General features: G+C 44.2%; 3 protein-coding genes across 5 annotated transcripts; 1 reads left to right on the top strand and 2 right to left on the bottom strand.

Annotated features, from left to right (window-relative positions):
- The first annotated feature begins 2095 nt into the window (after window positions 1-2095).
- Window positions 2096-12871, top strand: kcnk6 (potassium channel, subfamily K, member 6). The gene is made up of 3 exons (XM_079733552.1): window positions 2096-2494; window positions 6626-7018; window positions 10905-12871. Exons 1-3 carry the CDS (start codon window positions 2176-2178, stop codon window positions 11159-11161), a joined length of 969 nt encoding a protein of 322 aa, XP_079589678.1. The 5' UTR covers window positions 2096-2175; the 3' UTR covers window positions 11162-12871.
- A 302-nt stretch (window positions 12872-13173) lies between these two features.
- Window positions 13174-16987, bottom strand: sertad3 (SERTA domain containing 3). Of its 3 annotated transcripts, XM_079732786.1 has the most exons (3): window positions 16897-16947; window positions 16130-16250; window positions 13174-15980 (listed from the first exon to the last, which is right to left on the bottom strand). In XM_079732786.1, exon 3 carries the CDS (start codon window positions 15966-15968, stop codon window positions 14868-14870), a length of 1101 nt encoding a protein of 366 aa, XP_079588912.1. In that variant the 5' UTR covers window positions 15969-15980; window positions 16130-16250; window positions 16897-16947; the 3' UTR covers window positions 13174-14867. The 3 variants fall into 3 exon arrangements, with proteins under 3 accessions (XP_079588912.1, XP_079588910.1, XP_079588911.1); XM_079732784.1 differs by lacking the exon at window positions 16130-16250 and having other exon boundaries at window positions 16897-16987; XM_079732785.1 differs by lacking the exon at window positions 16897-16947 and having other exon boundaries at window positions 16130-16886.
- Window positions 16988-17902: 915 nt separating this feature from the next.
- blvrb (biliverdin reductase B) lies at window positions 17903-23380 on the bottom strand. Its single transcript, XM_079731354.1, has 5 exons — window positions 23174-23380; window positions 21013-21174; window positions 20362-20451; window positions 19436-19567; window positions 17903-18385 (listed from the first exon to the last, which is right to left on the bottom strand). The coding sequence occupies exons 1-5, from the start codon at window positions 23256-23258 to the stop codon at window positions 18225-18227; spliced, it is 630 nt and encodes a 209-aa protein (XP_079587480.1). The 5' UTR covers window positions 23259-23380; the 3' UTR covers window positions 17903-18224.

Raw genomic sequence — 23380 nt, forward strand, 5'->3', positions numbered from 1 at the left:
GAGAATTAATTTTGATCAGAAAAAATATATATTCGTCTTCCAAACAGTGCCAATAAGAAAATGAATAATTAAAAGTGCCAAATTTATTCTCGAATCGACACAAAACGGCCTCCAGCCTTCTCTTAATCTCCTCTCCGTCTGACTGCATGTCCGTCTTTCTGTCTGTCTGTCAATGCACTGATTCCATTACTTTGCCGTGTTGATTCAAAACCCGAGCCTACCTGCCGATCTGAACGCTGTTCTCATGAGAGGAACGATCAAACTGTCATCATCTCCATAGCGCAGTGAACCGTTTTGCAACCAAATTATGATTCCTTTCAACATTCTGTCATGTGTCAGAGGTCATGTGTGGTGAGTGTCAGCCATTTGTACAATCTGTGGATTCCAGCAGAAAAAGATGAATATTTTCTGAACTGTTCACAATGGAAAAAATAAAAAGGTCAACTTGTCAAGTGATGTAATAAAATAATCCCGCTGTAAGAGCTGCCTGTTAACATTCTCTGATCAGGTGCTATATTGACAACGTTATACAGAAGGGCCGGTAGTTTGGAGACATTCAGGTCAATCATGTAGATATCCTTTACCATCAGGAATCCATCAGGTGTTGTGCAAAATGATTGTCATTAGAAAAACAAGGGTGTTAGGTATTGTCTTTTACGGTAATTGATGTAGTAGCCTACTGTCTATACATGTAACAATTATATATACTGTATACTACATTATCAAATCAAACAAAATGTACTGTTGATGCAACCAGATACTTTGAGTCCCCCAAAAACACCCACAGTGTTTTCGAGGTGTACACTTGTTAAGAATGGTGGGTGGCGCCACTAAATGAAAGACAACACTACCAACTTAGAACAAGATCCACTGAGCCAGACCAAGATCCACTGAGCCAGACCAAGGTCCACTGAGCCAGACCAAGATCCACTAGGCCAGGCCAAGATCCACTGAGCCAGACCAAGATCCACTGAGCCAGACCAAGATCCACTGAGCCAGACCAAGATCCACTGAGCAAGGCTTCCAGTGAAGCTTGTCGTTTCTGGTCATACACCAGACTAGAAGCGTTACCATGTTCTGGAACATTCCTACAACAATGTATTGATCATGTGGAGCCGAGCCATACCAGAGATGTTTTCAGCCACCTGTGCCCCTGAAGGATGGGATAACGCTCCTAAGAGGAATTTCCATTTCAAGTCATATAATTAGTCACGCTTCATGCTTGTTAAAAAGCTTTTTGAAATGGAAAGGGAGAGGAGTGAGGGTGGGAGTGTTTGAGATATTGCATGTTGAATAATTCCCCATGTGGAGGTAAAGTCCTCCATATTTGCTTAAGTAGGCAAGGCAAGTGTGTATCTCCTCTTTGTGCCACACTCTGCGTAGGAGTCGCCACTAGAATTTAACAGGGGAACATTAATGCAACACCAACATCAAGTGTTAATCTCATCAAACAAAAAAACGAATTAACAGCATCAGCTCCTGGTCGACCAAGACTTAACAGGATATGAGAGGCACTCTAGGCAAATGCCTGCCTGCTTCACCATGATAACGGTGCATTGTACGGCGTCGACGCGTTAAAAATAGGCTCCTTTCATTCCCTGTCTAAGGCAACGGTTATCTATTCTATATGAGTCTGCCCATAGTCCTACAGATAAAAACCCTAATTTAAATGTCCGGGGAATGATCGTGATGAGGCTGCCTTGCACTTAACTGAACACACAGTCATGTGAAAGAGACTTATCAAGACATTCATACGATTTATGCTACAATAACTGAACATGGCCATTCGGCAAGTAAGCAGGAGATCAAGAATGTGAAAAACAAATCACACATCCAAGCTATGTTTGGAAATTATTTATCTTGAAAACTTCAAAAGCGGGCTCCGTAAAACCCTGACCCAAATTGACACGATCGAGTGACTTATTACCATGCGTCTCAGTCTAGAAAAGCACAAGCTGTCGTTTACGCGCACTGGTCCCCTTGGTGGGGAGACCGACAGAACACACCCCCCTTGGCAGGTCCACTATGGGAGGAGGTACAGCGACTGGGAGGAGAAGGAAGAGGAGGGATTTTCATCGTAGTCGATCTGAAGTTCTCCAGAGACAACGTCAGTAGGCTACCCTGTTATGGTAAACGAAACCCTTTGGACCCGAGTCCACACCGGTGCCGCCAAACATGACTTCTTCCGCGAGTAAGTCCTGGCTTCTGCTCCTAGGCTTCATACTGTTTTATGTCATTTACTTGTTGCTCGGTGCCCTGGTTTTCTCCAGCATCGAGCGACCGGTGGAGGATAAACTGAGAAATGACATCCAAATTATGCAGAGAGAGTTTCTCAACCAGACCTGCATCAACGCGACAGCGCTGGAAGAGTTTTTGGTCAAGGCTTTGAGCGCAAGCGAGTACGGGGTGTCGGTCCTCAAGAACTCATCCCTCAACTCCAACTGGGACATGGCCTCCTCCATGTTCTTCGCCAACACTTTGGTGACTACGGTCGGTAAGTGGAACAAAGCAGATGACGTCTGGTGTTTTTGTTATAAGGAGATGGTGACGCATTGGGAAAGCACAATAAATCCCCAACGCCCTTATTGCGTCCATAGCCAATTGTCGTCTCTTTTCATCGGGGTTCCCGTCCATTACACTAATCTGACGATGGAGAATGGCACTGGCAAACGGTGCTGATTAGAAAACTTTAGCAACGCCACCTCCGTGAAGGGACCACGTAAACATCCACGTAGTAGGACGTAACCCTAGCCCTAACCCCCCCCCCCTACCTGTTGGTGACCAGGCAATAACTTACATGTGGCAGTGGTATTTTTGCGGTCCGTGTTATTTTCAAGGCCACAGTGATGAGAGAGTGTTGGGAACTTATTCAGTTGTCTTTGTTGTTGAACTTGATGTTTTGCGAGATGCCTATGCTGCCTGGAGGCTCTCTAGATTTTCCAAATTTATTTTATTAATTCTTTATCTTTAAATAAACATCTAATAGAAATTCAATGAGACTAAATTCAATTGTCAGTACAATAGACCAATCATATCTCCCTCTAAATGGGTGGGCTTTGTTTTCGCTTACTTTATGACAACTTTGCTTTGATAGACACGAATCCGACATTGCCGTTTTCTAGTTTCACTTTTAATACAAGTTTGGAGATAATAACAGGAAGACCTACACCAGATCTAAAATTGTTTCAGAAGACCAAAGCTTTTGAAAGGCGTTTCTAGTCCACCAACTATCGCGATACACGTGGATGACGCGATAAACCCAGGAGCAAAAGTTTTATAGTTGGGATTGTTTGATTGTCTGCTGTCAAGTGTTTCGTTCCGTTGTCTGTGTCTATACATATTACTGAAGTGCACACACAGCTCGTTTGATGATGTGATATTTTGTCAGGATTGTTTATATTTTGCTATTGAGAAAGTTTTTAGTGAGAACTCCCTCCGTGCTGTTTGCTCGTTACATTAACAGGGCTGTGTACTGAAGAGAGACAAAACTGGTGGTTTGCTTTTTTCGCAACGCAAAGTGTAGTCAGAGGGGCAAGGTTTAAGAGTCAAGGTAAGCTGCAGTGTGAACTTCATATTGATTATTAGGTCAGATCAGACTTTAGGTTAATAACTAAGGAGGGTGCTTGACAACCAACCCCTGGCAGTTTCTGATTTCCAACCCAGGCTCTGTTCGCTCTCATCTCCCCCAGAAGTTTCGCTATAACAGTAGGATTACTGGCTCCCAGATTAGATCTGGTCCTACCTGGTGTAAGGTCAGGTGGAACCAGATTGTGTCCCACACAAACGCTGCTTTGTCTGACCTTGAAAATTTCAACTAAACATGAGGAGCTGTCAGTGAGCTTTTTGGTTAGATTGTGGGCCATTGACCAATTCCCAGAATACATTTCCTGGAATAGAAAATGCAGTTTTCTAACAACGATAGAGATATCGTTCATGCTAAATATTCTCGGCCTGTCCAGGTGTTAAACTTGTTTTCATAACAGGGACCTGACATTGATACATTGTACATGAGCAAAGCTTACTGAAACACAAGCATCTAGCAAAACTATAAGAGGAAGTCAAGGAAGATTAACGTTTTTTATGCCCTGACAATCTTTTTATTGCTTTTCTCTCCAGCACTAAGGGCCGACCAACTGTGTTGTTCATTGTTCATATGTTCATTTAATTAAATTTGAATTACCAGCAATCGCTGGTATGGGGAAACATTCTAAACATTTGTCTAATTGGTGAGCTTGTGCCACTTGCTCCTGAAATATTATTTTGGAATTACAGTAGTCAGATGTTTATTTTTACCTTTCTAAAATATACTGCTCTCACTCTCACACACAGTTAGGGGTAGAAAAGAAGGAAGTACTTGCAACCTATACAGGATCAATAACCCTGACAAATTGCATACTTATTTAAAGTCGCTGTACTGAAAAAATGATTGCCATCGTCGATTTATCCAATGATTTTATTTTAGTTTCACGGTAGCCCAAATTGATGTATTGTGTGGTCTGCTAAGCAGCAGAGTGGTTTGACCGATGAAATGGTCACCACATATCAATGATATGAGACAAAACGATTAACTCAATGGAACAATGCCCTTTAAGACTTCCCTTCATGTGCTTTCTTCCTAAAGCCCTCACACAGGGTTAGTATTATCACAACCTGGCTCTAATTGACAAGAGTTACACAGAATCAGTACACACACAAGTCTAGAGCCAAGAGTTAATCATTTTTTACTTTTGGGTTCAATGTGAGTGTGAGTGTGGAACTGAATACAGGCTATCTGGAACTTTAGCCCCTTTTGTTGTATGAATGAGGGACGTCATTCCTGGGGTTGGTTATTGATGCTGTGGTGACGCTTGTGTGCGGCACCTTAGTTACCCTCTGTCCTTCAGTGAAAAAATGTCTAGCTGTCTCAGTGGAATATGCCATTCCCTATTCCACTTGAGGTAGAGACCAGTGGAAATGAGAGTGCTAAACCTAGAACCATGAATACACGGGACGTGACGGTAACTGTCAGTTGTGCCAATGTATCGTATTCACACGAGGTTTGCCTTGATGTTGAGGGTGGCGTGGGAGCTGTATCTCAGACATGGGAAGGATGTACATTTTCGGAACACATCATCAGTAGTGTACCTTTTGAATCAGGGGGTGTTTCGGCCTTTCAACACTATACACCCTCATCAACGGTGGCCAGCTACAGGGTGAACGAGCCTGAGCTTGTGTCCCATGCCCAATCATGAGTACTGCCTGGTTGTTTAAATGGCGCAGCCCACGGGACCATGCAAGGCAGGGGGGTCCTCTTCCCTGAGTCAGTATAATACGCCAGACATGCTAGAACGGTATGTTTATACAAATAGGATATTCTTAGGTGAATAATAACTTGATTGTCATTTCTATTGTAGGTTTGCTATACATTTTTTCCCCTAGACTTTAAAGAAACAATGGGGTCATTTCCTGTTTTTCTTATCAAAGAAATCTTTAGTGACAATGTTTTTTTCCTGCTTGTCATTGGCCCATGATTGTTCAATGAGGGTTACCCTCCATTTTGAACACTTCCATTCCGAAAACACGTTGATACAGGTCCCAGGGCTCCAGAGAGGGGGGGGGGGGGGGGAAACACATGGTGGGGACATACAGGGCCCATACAGTTTTTGTTTAGATGTTTGTTTAGATGGCCACAGGAGTCCATCGGGCAGCACAAAATCAATATATATATCTTGTCGCACAGACCCGGAAAAAACGGCTGAATCATGAAGAAAAGAGCTGAAATTTCAAAACATGTCACATGATTTTCAGTCAGGAAACAGGGGGCAGCAGTTTGCAATGTTCCTATGTGTTTGCAGAGATAGAATGATCTTTGAAGGTCAAAGAAACCTAAAACAGGAAACCAGCAGCGTAGACAAGTGTGACTATCAAGAAAACATGTAGAACATGATCACACACTATATTGTTTATTGTTTTATTGTTTAAAAATGATCCCCATTAGCTGTCACCAAAGTGGGGTCCACACACTGTACTGGTCCGGGTTCTGAGATGCAAGTACACAAAAACAAACGGAAGATGTTGTCTTCCGTTGAGATGTTGTTTCAGGTTCCTTTTAATACATGAGGATCATATTTAACTGTTCAGTCCTCTGTGTCAGTGAGTGTGGGAGTTGCTTCTCAGGAACAATATCTGGCTAATTGCATTGAAGGGTAGGCCTACCAGACTGTGCATACAGTGATTTGTGATTTGTGTTTCTCTCAGACACCGATCTTTCCTTGATTGTCAACACAAATACCAAATGGGTGCCTTCTTTTGTTGCAGTATAGTCACACACCTTCACTCATTCACCCACTCACTCACTCATACTCAGTCATATGCCCTCATACTCCATCATACTCCATCATACACTCTCATACTCCCTCATATTCCCTCATACGCTCTCATATTCCCTCATACACTCTCATACTCCCTCATACCCCCTCATACTCTCTCATACGCCCTCATACTCCCTCATACTCTCATATTCCCTCATACTCCCTCATACTCTCATATTCCCTCATACTCACTCATATTCCCTCCTACGCCTTCATACTCTAACCGGTACTCATGCGTGGAGTCCTAATACTCATGCCGTCTTCGGCCCCTGCAGGTTACGGCCACTCCACGCCGCTGTCTGACATGGGGAAGGCCGTCTCCATCCTGTACGCTTTGATCGGCGTGCCGTTCACCATGCTGGTGCTGACGGCCAGCGTCCAGCGGCTGATGTACCCGCTGGTCTACGCCCCCCAGGCCCTGTTCCAGCGGTCGGGGCTGGAGCCGAGGCCCGCCTCCCAGCTCCACTTCGCCCTCCTGCTGGCCGCGGTGCTGCTCTGCTTCTTCGTGGCGCCGGCCTTCGTGTTCCGCGCCATCGAGGGCTCCTGGTCGTTCCTGGACGCCGTGTACTTCTGCTTCATGTCCCTGTGCACGGTGGGCCTCGGGGACTTTGTGCCCGGGGAGCAGCCGGGCCAGAGGTACCGGTCGCTGTACAAGGTGGTTGTCATGGGTGAGTACAGAGCTAGCTTAGCCTAGCCTCGCCTAGCTTGGCCCAGCCCAGAGGTTACCCAGCTTTCGATGGTAGGTGTACCACTAAATTGTCATCGAGAGCTTTCGCGGACCACGTCAACGGCTTAAAATAGATAAATACACATGCAGTGGCTGAGCAAATAGGGCCAGAGCCCCCCCCCCCCTTTATGCACAATTATTACTGCAGGAAGGCCGTGGCCAGAGGACCCAAAAGTGTCCATATGTAAAAGGAATGCTTATGCTGCTTATGCTCCTAGTTGTTTATGTAGCAAACACAAAATGAACAAAAAATATAAATGGAAAACATTACAACGAAATGCCACAATATTTAATGAATTATTATAATATATATTTTATATCTTTATCTATTTTCTTTATATTATTGTAAATGAATTAAACCCCCATGGACCTGCAGTAACCTCCCTCACTACAGGTTGAAAAACAGTGTCTGAAGTCTACCTGTAGACATTTTCATTAATGACTCAGAAAACCAAATTGGTTAGGGTAAAACTTGAACAGTTAAAGTGCACCCGGAGCTTCAATGTTAAAAGTGCATTGACAGACATTGAAGCTTGTGCAAAACAACCCTAAACAATAAGTTGTATTCACAGCATTCCCTTCCCCAAAATAAGCCACATGAGTGAATCATGGGCAGGGCGAGTAACTGTAAGTCATGGGTCCAAGTGTACTTTCAAGATGAATAGTTGTAGAATTCATCCATTCTACACCCCTGTGGTGGTAAAAGACCCAATCTAGGTCAGCTAGGCTCCTTTTTTACAGCACAATCATTATCTTTGTTTAAGCCACTGTTTTACATGGTATGGTTGGTGTGGAACTTCAGCTGCTACAGGGCATCATTTTTTTTGGCAATAAAACATTTTGGAGGTTGTAGCATATGAACCTTCGAATAAATCTTGGTATTATTCTTTTTTTTTTTATACGAATGAATAGGTGTACAAATGTGAGCAGTCTCCCCCTTCACATAATCAAACGTGCAGGTGTTTCTATTTTTGGTATTTTTGGTATTACTGATCTGAATTCAATAGGTCACCTTTGGTTTTCTTCTTAATACAAACCCATTAAAGTTTTGTTTCTCAAAGGAAACTAAGGGCTGGTTTCTCCTGGCTCAAAATGAGCCTACCGTACCTTTAACGGGCCAATCGCAGCTCCTGTCTTCCTTTGCGCCTTTCCCGGTGCAGTGCTGACTATGATTCTGGGCCACCAGATCCCTCTAATGCGCATATCGCAGTTACAAAGAACAGAGTTTCACCGGGAGAAACGCTTGTTGGAGAATAGTGTTTCAAAGACACCTCAGTGTTTTGTGGAGAGCTGGAGGCGGCAGGGTAAATTTGACAGTCAATTTGACAGTCAATTTGACAGTCAGTCATTTTACCTCAAATCTTTCTATCCAGGGAAAAACATGTGCTCTTCCGCCTTTACACACATCCTATTGGGCATCCGGTCTCTGTGTTTGATAAGCAGGTGTAGAGCCTGTTCGGATCAGCAGAGTTAAATTGCACTACCTGTTTTACAAGCCTGGGTTGACCTCACCTCACACTGGGTTGACTTAATGTAAGGAAACAATTACACACACGAGACAAATGGCCACCTGTCAGCAACAAAGTCTGTTCTGTGTCAAATGACACTTAACCCTGCAATATGGCCACGATACCATAAAACAATACTCTGAACCCTGAATAATGTCTGAAGATGGTAAACACGGTACTTGTCATTATGAGTCAGTGTTTTGATGAACAGGGAAGTTGGAGAGATATAAAGATTGGAGTCTGCAGTATAATTTGGCTTGGTCATCCTTGAGCAAGACATCTAACCGCTGGCGCCTTCTTGATGAAATGTATCTAAGTTCCCTGTAAGGTGCCTTGGAGCGGCAGCTAGGATGACTTCAGAGTAGCTGATGCCAAGAAAATGCTACAGTTAGCATCCAGTTAGCATTCAGCCATCCAATGACATTGTCATTGTGACATTATGTCATTCCGATGGCATAAAGTAAGATGCCGTACAATTAAAACAATAAAATTGATAGACATTTACAACATGTTACCACCATGATTTTCCACCTGTCCAACACAATAAACCAGTACGATAGTCATTTGTTTATTCCCCTCTTGTATAAAGCGGGATCTCACACAACCAACTAGCCTGTTTGACCACTTTTGCAGGATCTAATCATTCGCAGACTTCCCCGTATGGTTTGGCAGATGCTAATTCACGTGCAATCATATTGTTTTGTATGGCAACTGTAAAACTGATAGCTCGTATGAGCTTTTCATACAAACCAAATGAGTGGCTATTAATGAGGTTGAAAGTGTTAATGAAAGTGTTAGTCAGACTTACAGTTATATGACCCATTTATCAGCCAAATGAAGACACGCGGCCCTGTTGTTTTTAACCTTCCCCTCTATATACTTCGATAATCCCCCCCAGCCAGTGTGTGCAGAGCCCAGTATGGTGGGAGCAAGGGGTTGGGTGGGGTGGGGGACGTCCGTCTCGTGGATTATGAAAGTTTGCTGAGTCACTCAGACTTGTTGTGGTGGTACTGAGAACAAGCCCTGCGAGACTTCCCGCTGTCCTTAGGCCCATGTTTTGTTCATGTTTGGTCTGGGTCTTCTGCCCCAGGGGGCCCAGAGAGAATCACAGACCAACCGTAACAGTGGTTGGATTGTTTGCCATTCAGACCTTGATGTGGCTTATTTTGTTACTGAAGTGGCGTTGGGGCTACACAGGCCGCATAGCAACGGCAGGAGTTTGGGGTTTTGATTCTATTTATAATATCTAAGAAACATAAAACACTTATTTTTTTGTAGGCTATATTAAGAACTTTTCTAAGAAGGGATGAAACAGCTTTTGCTTGGAAAACAAAAAAATAGATTCCACCTAGTCACCATAACTATCACTAACGAGTCGCTAGAAATACCTTGTAGTTGAAATAATGACGTTTTGGCATACGTGAAACCCTGATTACCACTGTCGTAAGGTCTGTCCCACATTACCAGTCTTAACAGTAATAGTCAGAAGCTGTGTTCCACCTCTGCAGTCCACTAATGACATAGAAAAGGTTCTCACTGTACTGAGGCCCCTGTAATCCCAAACAGTTTTTGTGGTTGGGGTGTTGACCTACTTGTACGTGAAGAGTGGTCATTTCGTTGGACCTCAGCTCAGTGGGTATGGAGAGCAGAGTTGGTGCACCATGGAAACACCTTCATACAAAGAAACTTGCCAGTCTACATAAAGGGCTGTATGCACAGGTTTCTAGATATAACTCAACATTACAGAGTAAAATGGGTAATCATCTGTACTATAAGAGCATATTTGCATATTCTAGTAAAAAGTTACATTTTAAAAATATATTTATTATTCCAGGGACCCTCTGATATTTCAGATCACTTCCTACCTCGGCCCTTCATGGAGTCATTGCAGGGGGAAATCATAAACATAATGAGGATGCCTTTCCTCTAACTGCTTACTTAAATGTGTGATTTGGCCGAATAAACAACCTAATACATGGACGCCTTTTAAAATAAGGCCGAAACGGTTATTGCTTCACATTCTGTCTATCAGTGTAGTTCTTTGAATGTTTTAAACGAATAATCGGACACCTTGCACCTTTTGACGCCATGTATCTAAAACCAAATTAACTGTCAGACGTAGGCGTCTGCTTAAAGGAGACATATTATACAACCAGGTGCACATCTAGCTGGACAGGCCCACTTGTGATGTCAGAAGAGGCCGATCTTCCAAACGGCTTTTCCCACTCACACCTGGTGGTATAATATCTCACCTTTTTAGAGTAAAATGAAAGGTAGGAGCAGCTCACGTGACGTCCTCCCGCCCCTCCTCTCCTGCAGTCTACCTGTTCGTGGGGCTCATGATGATGTACCTCCTGCTGCGCGCCTTCCACAAGATGGCCGACCTGCACGGCCTCACCAGCTTCCTGGAGCTGCCGCACTGCGACGAGCCCGAGGGGGACCTGAGGCCCATCCTGGGGGACGGCCCGACGGACGCCGGCCCCCCGCCGCCCGGACCCCTGCACCACAGAGCGGCCCCCAAGCAGCCTCTGGAGCCCGCGGCCCAGCCTTCCTATAACACCATCAGCAAGGGCTGAGCTGGGAGGGTGGAGCCCACCCCCACCCCACCCCCACTGCCTCGGGGGGATCACCAGAACAAATCAGAGGAGTGTCTCGCATGACATCACGAACAGTCCCAGCCGCCATCTTGGTGCTTTTTCTCCCATTATGTTATGAATGATAACCACGTTCTAGACGTAGCCACGTGACGTCTAGAATTGTTGGTCAAGAAGGACCAAGATGGCGGGCTGGTCACATGATTGAAACCCTCATGTACTGAGGCCTGATTGGGCCGAACCTCGAAACTTGAGAAGCTGCCTTCATTGTCGGAAGGTATTTGGTGGGATTTATTTACATTTTTCATTCATAAACCTGCCCTCTGAGTAACATTGGCCATACACCGCGGCCGCTGGTGGGTTCATGTCACGTAGGATTAACTGTAGTTACCTTTCCAGTGCAGGGACAAAGTGTTAATGTCAACCTCTGAGGGGATTCCTTGTGGGACCTTTCTGCCAGCCTCCATAACTCTGACCAACTGTCATAATGTAAGGTAAAGTTGCTCTCTGAGAATCCTACCGGTTACTTTACAGGCCTTTTCACACCAATATGCTGACATGTAGCGCAAGCAGAAGCCAAACTTTTATAACCTTGTCTTCACAATAGAAGCACATTTAATTCCACGGTATCCAGGCCATTTTAATTGACCAGATGTAGTAAAAAATGACGTTTCAAACCACCAGGTGGTGTAATAGATATATGCATAGACTCCAGACCGAGAAATACAGCTCTTGTGCCTTTCCAATTTGCCTCTACTGCCCCCCCTGTGGCCATATATGTATTAATTAATCGTTTGGCATTTTATAAACGATTGTAACTGAAGACTTGTTTCAACAATTTCTCTACCTTGGTTTACATTTCAGATGTTTATCTTCAAAGAAGGGGTCTGCTCTTGTGTGCTGCTGCCCCCTAGTGTTTGTTTTTGAAACAATTCCTATATTGTCAAAGGGGTGGAATGAATAAGATGAGTAAAAGAGAAATTACATTGATAATGATGTATGGAAGCATTACACATGCGAATAGGAAGACATTGGACACTTTTCAGCCAGGATTAGGCATGCATATTCTGCAAAGTGCAATATGTACAAGTTATGGTTTAAAAAAATCTCCAAGATGAGATCACTTACAATTGGCCGTACCATATCACTGTTCTTAGAATTAATAATTGCGTTTTCCACATATATCTCGTTACAGCATGTGTTTTATAAATGTTTTTTGTTTGACAATCTGTCCATATCTTTCTGTAATTAATTTGAAATTATTGTTTATTTATATAAGGCTTGTACATCAGAATGCATCATGGGATATTTGTTGGCGATACTGCCATTTTGAGAGGATTGAAGTGTTGTAGTACTGAAAAATCCTAAATCAAAGTATATTTACTGTATCCTAGGCTAATGAAAATTTTCAAACAACCCCATTATGAGAAATGTCATGATTAATTACTCAACAATGACCAAAACCCCATTACTTCTAACATAACTAACAATGATTCATATTAATCTTGCTAAAGGGTTTAATGTTTATCAAGTATGCATGATTTAATCATGCATACATATCATTTAATCATATTGTGTTATGTCTGTCATCTCCAACCCTTGCCTATAATTTGTTATACGTACTTCTTTGCTGTGCCACAAAGGTAGATCTTAAATACATTGTATAGTTCTATGTGGCATAAAAGCACTTTATATAACCAAATAAAAATGAAACCACAACTGTATTATCGTTAACTTAAGCTATGCTCCACAGGATCATAGACTGACTGCATTACAAGGTAAGGCACCAAATCATATTGTATTATCAATATTGTCATAAAGCCTGGAAGCAAGTCTTCATAAGTCACTTATTCACAGGTTTAAGTTAAATGGGCCTCAGTTGAAGTCCTAACTACCGTATTGTTAATCAAGTAAATCAAATGTGTGTGGGTTGGAGAAAGGGACGGAACAAGTGACAAGACATGTACATTTTCAGATTTATTTCAGAACAGTTAAAGATACAGATAATATGGACATGGCTGGTCTAAAAACATTTTAGATTCAGTGTCTGAGAACCATGCCCAAAAACATAATACATATTTGAAATAACAATTAAACTGCTAAGGCAATACATTAATAAAAAAAAGTAAAATACAATTACTTATAATTAATCTTTATAAATGTGTCACTTGTAAAGTCTGACACAAACTTGGATCCATCATTGGCAGGATATAACAGGACAACAAAAACCTGCAAAAGGAGGTATCACAATGTGCTTTCTCAAACCTAATTTCTGTGAGCATTTCAAAACCAATATCCAAGTGCGGCTCGTTGAAGCTTTAAATTAGGGCCGTTTACATCTCAGCCAGGTTCAATCTGAACATGGTTTTCTTTCAAAGACTCAGAATCATAACATCGGATAAACATTAATAATTGGACTATTTCCGACATCAGATACCATCTTTCTGCCTCTGCAAGATGGCATTGACACAATTCAAAGTGCGACGCTCCATTAATGACATGAACCCAGACATGTGGATTTCCTGCCAACCCCCTCTGAACAGGAACCTGTGACGGAATCAAGAACAGCATGCCTAGCACCATGCGCCACGGAGCCAACCCTTGGCTCACATGGCTCTGTGAGAGACGACGACCTGACCCTTGGGCCTGAGCACTAAGGGTTTTGGGTTCGGCTTGGCACGGAAGCTGTTCAACTTGACTTGTGTTGCGATAACATCCCAGCCTGGTGTTCACACAAGAGACTGCAATGTGGATCTTTGTAAAAAGGGGAGCACCAGCTGAAAAATATATAATATCAAGTGTGTAATGATAACATTAGAAATTCATTTTAAACATAATAAATAGGGTCAGATAAAACTAACAAGACGTATCACAGTATCACTACTGGTATCTTCCCCATGCACCACAATTGAGAAGTCATTTCATAACCCTCTAATAACATTAGGATTAAAAAAAACATTGTATTAGTACTGTTAATATTCTCTAAACTCCCCCTCCTAATCTCATCTCAGTTTTAAAAACTCAACAGATGTCTTCAGACGTCTATCCCTGATTGGCTAACATACCCGGTCCTATGTGCTCAAACTACAAGGAACCACCTAAATACATAACCAACCAATGGCATGCCTGAGCTGTGTTATTGACAGCTCCAATACCTAAATCAATACGAGGCACAGCCCTGGGCATATACTAACGCGAGCAGACCGTTTGGCTATTACCAAAACCATTTCTCCCCCTCTTGACAAAATATGAAAATATTTGTTGAGGTTCCCTTTGTTTCGAAGGTAACAGCCGGCTAGGAATGACATTACCAACCGCGCAGACATGAAGGCACCTACAGCGTGGCCTTCTCATACCAGTCACTGATATGATGTACAGCCTTGTGCGTCTGCATCCACTCCTCGCTTAGAGATTGGCGTCTCTGATGTCGTCAACCATTCTTACACGTCCTGATAGCGCTCTTCTGGAGCTCAATCTCAGTTAGGCTCGCTTACTCAAAACCGTCCGATGAAAAAAACTCAACATGGGGCTCAGTGCACCGCAACAACCTGAAACGCAATTTAAATATATAATTATATACACACACAGTCTATAGAGTGAAAAAAAACTGTTTCTACTATTCATTCAGTGTCTTTTGTTTCAGAGCGTGTTCACAGTCTTTTAGTCTGGAGCTCTCCCCCCCACCCCCTCAGGACTCCACCAGCACCTGCATCACATGGTCCAACTCCAGCCCGTCTCGAGCCAGGCCCTGACCAGGGTAGGACGAGGGGGACGGAGACGGGGAGGGGAAGGAGAAGAAGGAGGAGCCGGAGGGGGTGGTGGTCGGGTTGAAGGAGGAGAAGGAGGGCAGGCACCACATGTTCTGGTTAATGGACAGGAAGGGAGAGGAGGAAGAGGAGGAGGAGGAGGAGGACGGAACAGTGGAGGAGAGTGAGGGCAGGTATCGGAGAAGCTCCTCTCCACTGGGGTGTCCCTCTCCCCTTGCTCCCAGCACCCCCAGCTCCCTCTCCAGCAGGGACGTGTCTATGTCCTGGAAAATGTCGTCCAGGGCCAGGTCGCCCAGGTAACTGGACCTCATCACCTCCACGCAGCTGTCCGTCGCCCTGCTCTCCTCGGCCCGTTCCCAGCCCCCCCAGCTGGGACCCCTCACCCCCTGCTGTTTGGAGGCTCCATCTCCCTCCAGTGTCGCCAGGTTCTCCAAAGACCTCAGAGGCGTCCGCGGCGCTGCCAGGGGCCCGCCGTGGATCCCGTCGATGCTGGACTCCAGCGTGGTCAGGATGGAGGAGATGGCCGCTGACAGAGAGAAGTCTGGGTCTGAAGACATGGACTCCCAATCCTCCGAGCCGCCCCCGATACACACATCTGGCGCACTCACTTGGAAGTCCGCCTGATGCCTACTGGACGCAACACCGAAGTGGGGGTCTGGTGGTGAAGAAAAGTCACTGGCTGCAGCTGAATGGCTGTTATTGACAGTCACCGTGAACTGGCGATCCGGTGTCGCCATTCCAGTGCAGCCGTCCTCCTTGGTATGCACGGCGGCTGAAGCGCCACAGGGAGTCGGCGACCCCCCATCTTTTTCCCTGGCTGCCTCCAAGGTAATTTGCCGAAGAGTGTTTGCTATTAAAACAGATCGCCTGAGACTGGGTTCGGCTAACACTTGACCATGTTGATATTTGTTGAGTGAGATGTAAAGGACTAACTGCCGCTGTCCTTCCAATTCTGCGGTGGTCTCTTCTGTGTGGTCCGTTTCCTCGGGCGGGAGTTTACGCTTCTGCCCCTTCATTATCATCTTTAGACTAAGCTACAGCAAAGAGAGGGGCAAACATTAATACGATGATATTAAGTCGATACGCTATACATTTCGGAGATGTTCAAATGAACCACTCTTTGTAACGGTACGCATGCAGCTGCAGAGAAAGTGAACGAGCAACTTTTCAAATCTCAACAAACCTGTTGATTCACTTCCCGTACTCCCCATTCGGTGTTGCAAATAGCAGTAAGTCAATTCCCAATTTGGCTTCGATCTTCAATATACGGTAAAGACTTTTCGGCTCCATAAACTCATACTATACTATAAAAAAAAAGAAGAAGAAAGAATGAAAAGTGGTAAGCCTTTAGATCTGCGGAGACCGTATGGTCGGGGGAGTAGGCAGAGCAGAATGTTCATCTTCTTCTCCCGCCCGTGGTTTGAGTTAAAGGTAGTGGGGGGAAGGTCGACGAACCGCCTTATGGGTAATGCAGTTTTCTCTAGAAAGTTTTATCAGCTGTTTAGCGTTCCGTATATAGCCCCAGTTGAAATACGTCTACCGAATAATCAGCAATATTTTATTGAAATATCAACGGATTAACTACTATAAATATAACATCCACTTCCGTTAAAGTAGTAAATTCATACTATGAGTCATTGCGTTTCGTTTCGGTTGCTTCTCGGTTACGTCAACCTTTTAAAAGTTCCTAGCTTTCAATTACTTTTATTATACCTTATTTTACGTCAAATCGATCATGACAGAAATTTGACAATGAGTGAAAAGCTACAGACTGTGTAACAGCGAACGGCCTGATTCCACATTCATTTTGAAAAGTAGATATTCATAAGAGACACACAGTTGTGTCTGTTCTCCGGATGGCTGTCTGGGTTGAAACTATGATCAAACTATGAGAATTTCAGGTAAGATTATTGATAAAAAATCCGTTCTCAAATAGACAGAATTTCTTACCTGGTGCCGCTGGGAAGCATACGTTCGCAAAAGTATCCGTAGATCAGATCGATTTCCTGAAGTAAGAGCAGTCTTCTACTTTGAAACAGGCTGGCCCCGCCTACCCCGAGCATTGGTCAGCTGAGGAAGTCAAGTCACACATGTCTGGGGATCGGTTCAGAAATGATTCAACCCTCCACACACAGCTGCCGCCTAGTCTGCATAGTGTACCGTAGAAGCTAATCCCCTGACTTTGTATGATCCGAAAGGTTTTCAAATGAAACATATCAAAAACGGTGAATAATCCGCATTCATCATGATCTCAAGTTGTTTCAATACGTTCCATCCTGAACAAGTTTATATTCTGAAAGCTAGACGATAGCATAACATCGAGAAAATGGACAAGTGGATGAAATGTATATCTGAAAACAAGGAGAAAGGAGGATCCCATAAAAATAATCCAGAAAATCTAGAAACACAAAAATGTCGTCAGTTTCAGGAAGAATATATTTGAATGGGATTCACCTCTAAATTCTCTGACCCTGGCCTGGCGTTGTGCTTCATTTGTGGGGAGAAATAAACCAACAGTTGCATGAAGCATAGGCCCATGTTTCTCACGAAATTGTGAGTATTTTCACCCTTTTAATGTTCAGGTTAACGCTGCCAAATTGAACGTACATACATTATTTATGTTCCGTGAAGGGGGTACTCAGATGAACAAATATCTTATCTTATCGGAGAACCACTGATCTAGACCATTGTTTCTCAACTGCTCTGTCCTCGGGACACGTGTCATTAACCATTATGTCACGACCCATAAATAATCACAATATCTATTTACTAATATTACAGTACTCAACCGTTTTTGACTCAATGAATTAGTATATGCAGTTTAAACATTAGTTATTTAATGGGCTTCTTTATAAAGATTAAGGTTTGGCATATGGACGCACTCGCACTCAAAATGGCCACCAGTAGAGATTCTGGCATACATTCCATGAGTGAGTCACAAAATTCAAAACGTGTGTAGTGTTTAATAAAGTATTTAATTTCAAAATCTGTAAACAGACAAACTGAAAGCAACCAGGGGCATCACATGGTACATTTCCGCCATAGTGAAACAGAAACAAAAAGCATAATACAACTCGCAAAAAAAATTAAGAGTCAGTGCAGAAGTAAGTCTATGAAATATAATCTAGTAGGCAGAGAGGTTTTCTCCTTCAATATATTTTCCCCAAAAAGTACTTTCCATTTCTTACACAGGTGTGCTTGTGAAAGGCGGCCACAGCGTGAAACGGTGGACACAAAACCAGCCGTGTATGGCTCCAGGGGGGTCTTCTGGCTCGTGCTCAGGGTCTTGGGTAGTCTCCCGAGACGCCCACCGTCTTGCCGTCCCACTCGGAGGTGGAAAGGCAGCTGACGAAGAAGTGGGCCAGGTCGTGCTTGGATATGGCCCGGCCCTGAAGCTTGTTCTCTGTCACCGCGTACACCTTGGTCAGGGGGAAGTCGTCTGGCAGGGGAGAGACACCCAGGGTGAGTGGGGGGGGAGACACCCAGGGTTAGTGGGGGGGAGAGACATCCAGGGTTAGTGGGGGGGGGGGGAGAGACATCCAGGGTTAGTGGGGAGGAGAGACACCCAGGGTTAGTGGGGGGGAGAGACATCCAGGGTGAGGGGGGGGGAAGACACCCAGGGTTAGTGGGGGGGAGAGACACCCAGGGTTAGTGGGGGGGGGGAGAGACATCCAGGGTTAGTGGGGGGGAGAGACACCCAGGGTTAGTGGGGGGGAGAGACATCCAGGGTTAGTGGGGGGGGAGACACCCAGGGTTAGTGGGGGGGGAGAGACACCCAGGGTTAGTGGGGGGGAGAAAAACAAGGCGGGATACCATGTGTGTGTGTGTGTGTGTGTGTGTGTTCAACTCCCAGTCAAAAAAAAGGGGGGGGGGGGGGGGGGGGGGGGGGGGGGGCGCGAGGGTTCTGCTGTCTACCGGTGGTCCAGATGACAAGCCAGGGCAGGCCTTGCTCGAATAATAGGTAATTTGATCGGAAGCAATTCTTTCCTTGTAAAATAAAGGTTAATAAATAATAATAAATAAGCCCTTCAACTGCTCTTAAGAATCATATTTTCTTAAAAACACTACCTTTTGCTTCATGCTTCTGTTGCTTAGAAGCGCCTTCCAAATAAAAGTCTGCACACTTCCCAAACGCACTTAGAATTGACTCATCATATCTAGTCTTGTGTTCTAATGTCAGTGTTGACGGCAGAGCGGCAGTGGGAGTGTTGGAAACGGGCCATCGCTATAGCTAGTACAGCCAAACGATTCTCTTAGGGCACACTTTGACTGACGCCAGCCGTTAAAAGTCGCAGTCAGCCGTCGGCACATCCCGTGTTCTGATCAAGATAGCCAAGTCTTTGTCATGCAATAAAAAACATTAGTTCCGCCCACCGCTAAATGAGTCCACTCTACAATGGGTCTTTTATTTCTGAAAAGGCGTTGAGACATGGGAGTGTTTGTATTGGACGCTGATAATAACTACATTAGAATCTGTCTGCGGGCTCACCAGCGATGTGAGGTGGCATGACGGCCACGTAGTCAAGGCCGGACTCCTTCAGCACGGCGTACATCCTGTCGTGGTCCTCGGTCAGAGGAACCAGGCTGGCGGGAACCTTGGAGCGTTCCCACAGCAGAAAGGCTGGGAGCAGAGAGGAAGAGGATGGGAGGAGGAGGAGCAGAGGGAGAAGGGAAGGTGAGGCAGTGTGTTTTAACTGACTGTGACTAGAAACACAGGATGTGGGAGAAGGAGAACAGGAAATAGAATAGTTGAGGTAAGTCACAGTGGTGGGAATTCAGGACTTAGACTCAAAATGAAGGAGAGCAGTGGAAAGAAATGATAGGGTGCAAACAGGGACATTTACTGTAGAGCCAGTGAGTATTATTAAAAAAAAAATACATTTAACAATTTACATTTATTTATTTTTTTTCCAAAAGTGCCTCCCTGGATCCTAGTGTGTAAAGCAGTCTTCAAACAACCCCCAAAAAGATTCTGGTTGAACTAATGGAGCCAGCTATTGTATTTGTTAATGCCGATTATAGAATTGTATGGCTGTGTGTGTCAAAAACATTTACTTTCAGTAACTAGCGCAAATACAATATTATATCATTTTTCTGAATGTATTGTATGATGTACTAAAGGAATAATGTACCACCCTCCTACTAATTACTGCTAGATATGCTGTAAGTGTTGTGAAATGTCAAGCAAGTCTTGTAGATATAGATTAAATAATGATTTGAGTGGCTCAGACTTACATTAAGTGCACAGTCAGTCACTAAGGCACTTCCCCTGAAAACATTCCAACCAACCGCCATGGTTTAAAGTCTAGTGTTGCACTGCCTAATGTCTGGTATTCTTCACTGAAAACACTGGTCAGACTGCTGTTAGTCTCAGTGTCTTGGAAGGGGGTGAGGGAGCGGTGGTGGTGGTCCTACCTGACATGCAGCCAATCACCTTGGAGATCCCACGAGCCCTCATGGACTCCACGATGTTCCTGGTGCCCTCGGACATCATGGTGGTCGGGCCTGGAGGGCCAAGCAGGGAGAGTTACGGTCATAAGGTACAACACTGACAGAGGAAACATATTGCCATGGAAATGTCCCTATCACATTATGAACGGCCCCGATTTTAATATGTCAAGAATTTGATTGAAATTATGATAACCGGGCAAGCCTGGTTAATTCCATTTCGCAATAATGGGAGATAATAATATATATTGTCTTCATAGGCTTAACAAATACATAAAGATCTAAGAACCAGGTTGATTACTAGGACAACAATAAAACAAACGATTGATTTTCCAACCCAACATAAGAAGTCACTTTGCTGCCGCCTAGTGGATTTAATGCAGCACTACACCCGTGCCATACAAACCACAAACAGGGCAGAATAAAGAACAGTTGTAACTGAGTAACTTCATTATGAAATCACTTAATATTGTACGGGTCAACTTTATTCAGAGATCATTTGTCTGTTTCACACATCTGTCGACGTCCACACGGAGAGAGTGAAGGTAAAAACAAGGTTTGAGTTAGGGAAACGTAGCGGTGAGTAAATGGATATAGTTGTGTATAGTCCCAGCTCACTGAGGTCTGTGCGGGTTCCTAGGACGATGATGACGGCGTCCTGGCCCTCCAGGGTCTTCTGCACGTCGGCCCGGTTGGTCACGTCTCCCACCACCACCCTGGAGGCCTTGTGGCCCTCTGGGAGCCGTCTGGGGTCCCGTACGAGCACCGTCACGTTGTACCCTGGGCGGGGGGGGGGGTGGTCAGGGGCCAGGACAGGGTTAGGGTTATCGTGTTTTCATCTTGTTCGGATAAACTGCCTTTCAACTGTTGAACAGAGCGTTCTGTTCAACAGTTCAGGTCGGGGTTTTGATGCGGCCACACAAAGCCTCAGGGTTGTTATTATGATTCAGTACAAGGTCCCCCCCCACCCCTTATCTAACTCGGTTCTTTAAATACATTTTTACCAACCCGTGTCACAACTGAAACCAGACCTGGTCTGGTCCAGAATCTCCCACACCTCGGGAGTGTGAACACACCCCTTCTGCATGGGGGAGATTGTGGGAGATTGTTGTTGGGAGGAGCATCTGCTGTGAGATCTGCTGTGAGAGCTAGCATGAGTCAGCAGAACGCTCTAGTCTGGCCCTAACGGCCAACATGATGCTGCACTTTTATTTTGACCAGTTGTGACAAAGAGGGAAGGCAATGGAAATGCTAACAATTTTTCTGTTCTTGTATTAATATTATACATATTTTGTTTTTTTCCGCCATGTGTAAAGCACCCTTTGGTCCCTATAAAGGCTCTACTATTAGTAATTCATTTATTATTAGTTAATGATGATTTGTTTGCATTTGAGCCATGTAGACTGATGATCTGCCAATCTAGCAGTGACCCCCAAACTCCCCAGTGACCCTCCTCCCCGGTTGTCAGGTACCCCTTCAATCCAGAGCCTACCTCATCCAGCTGTTAGCAACATGTTGATCATCAAACACAGGACAAGGTAACAATGAGTTCCCCTTAAGTCCATGGAAATGTTTACTGTTTGTGAACTGCTGATAAAAGTAATCAATCCAATTGATCTTTACACCTTTATACCTATCAGTCCCTCCAGAAAAACGCGATTATGCGATCGCATTATTCAACGCATAATCAGCCAAAGTCTGCGGGGGCCGCATTTTTTTCAAATATGCCGCACTTTCACCGCATAAATTGCCGATTTCCGCGCAAAATATGCGGGGCTTGCATGATTTCATAATCTCCGCATTTTCGTTGCAAAAAAGTCACATATATTTTAGCAGAAAGTTGAAAAATGTTGCGTTCACTTCACACAAGAGCAGCCATTTCCCCCTGTTGCCATTTGAACGTTATGAAGTTACGTAATTACGCGATGTGAACGTCATCGAAAAGCTGCATTTTTCGCAAGTTCCCGCAATTTTTGGCAAGTTCCCGCAATTTCATTGCATAAAATTGCATAAATATGCCGCATATTTCATCGCATTTTTTAAGAAAACATGCCGCATAATCAAGGATTTTTGGCCGCAACAATCACATAAAAACGCAGCATTGTTCTGGAGGGACTGACCTATGATGTAAAACATTATAACGTTGTAACAACGTTTTTCATAAAGAACTTTGATAGGTCGATTAAAACGGTGGAATACCATAGCATTGGCCTACTTCAAAATAAATGTGATTAATGTGTATATGGGCTGCGTTAGGAATGCTGGGAATTAAATATTAAATAATTTTATATTAAACTCTCCAATTGTTATCATAGTGAGAGAGTATATCACATACATGTGTTACACACAGTGTCCAAATGTTTTCTTGAAGTTGCGGTCTACACGTTCACATTTACATTTGTACATTAACACATGAGTAGGCCTGTGTACATTGTTTGATACCTTGCATGTGTTGCGTGCATCTGTTAAAGACGGTTGAATGTGATCAAATCGGTTTAGTTTAACAATAATACCATGAACATTATTTATGACGCGTTACCTCACTGATCTATCTGATCGCATCGGTCAATCATCCCGTCCACTACTTCACAGTTAATTTTTAAATGCTGCTACAAGCCTGTTCTGTGCAGTCTGATCTCTATGTTCCTGCGCAGTCTCCTGCACTATAACAACTTAATAACAAAACGACTGACGTTTAATCCTCTATCTTCTGTAAACATGGGTCTCCTTCAGGGAATCCTTATGGATATCCTTAGGGGTATCCTCCTTGAGTCCTTACCTTCTGCCGCAGCCAGGAAAACGGTGGCTGCACCGGTCATGCCCGTTCCGCCGAACACGGCCACGTTCTTCACCGAGTCAGACATCGTCACGGTGTGCAGTCGGTGAGCTACGACGCAAAGTGGCAACTTTGCACGATTGGCGATCAACTTGAACGTGTTGGGGAAAAGTTACTTTCGCTACGCGAAGAGCACGTTTGACATCTGAA

Source organism: Pollachius pollachius (genome assembly GCF_949987615.1).
Source record: "Pollachius pollachius genome assembly, chromosome: 3".
Classification (NCBI taxonomy): Eukaryota; Metazoa; Chordata; class Actinopteri; order Gadiformes; family Gadidae; genus Pollachius; species Pollachius pollachius.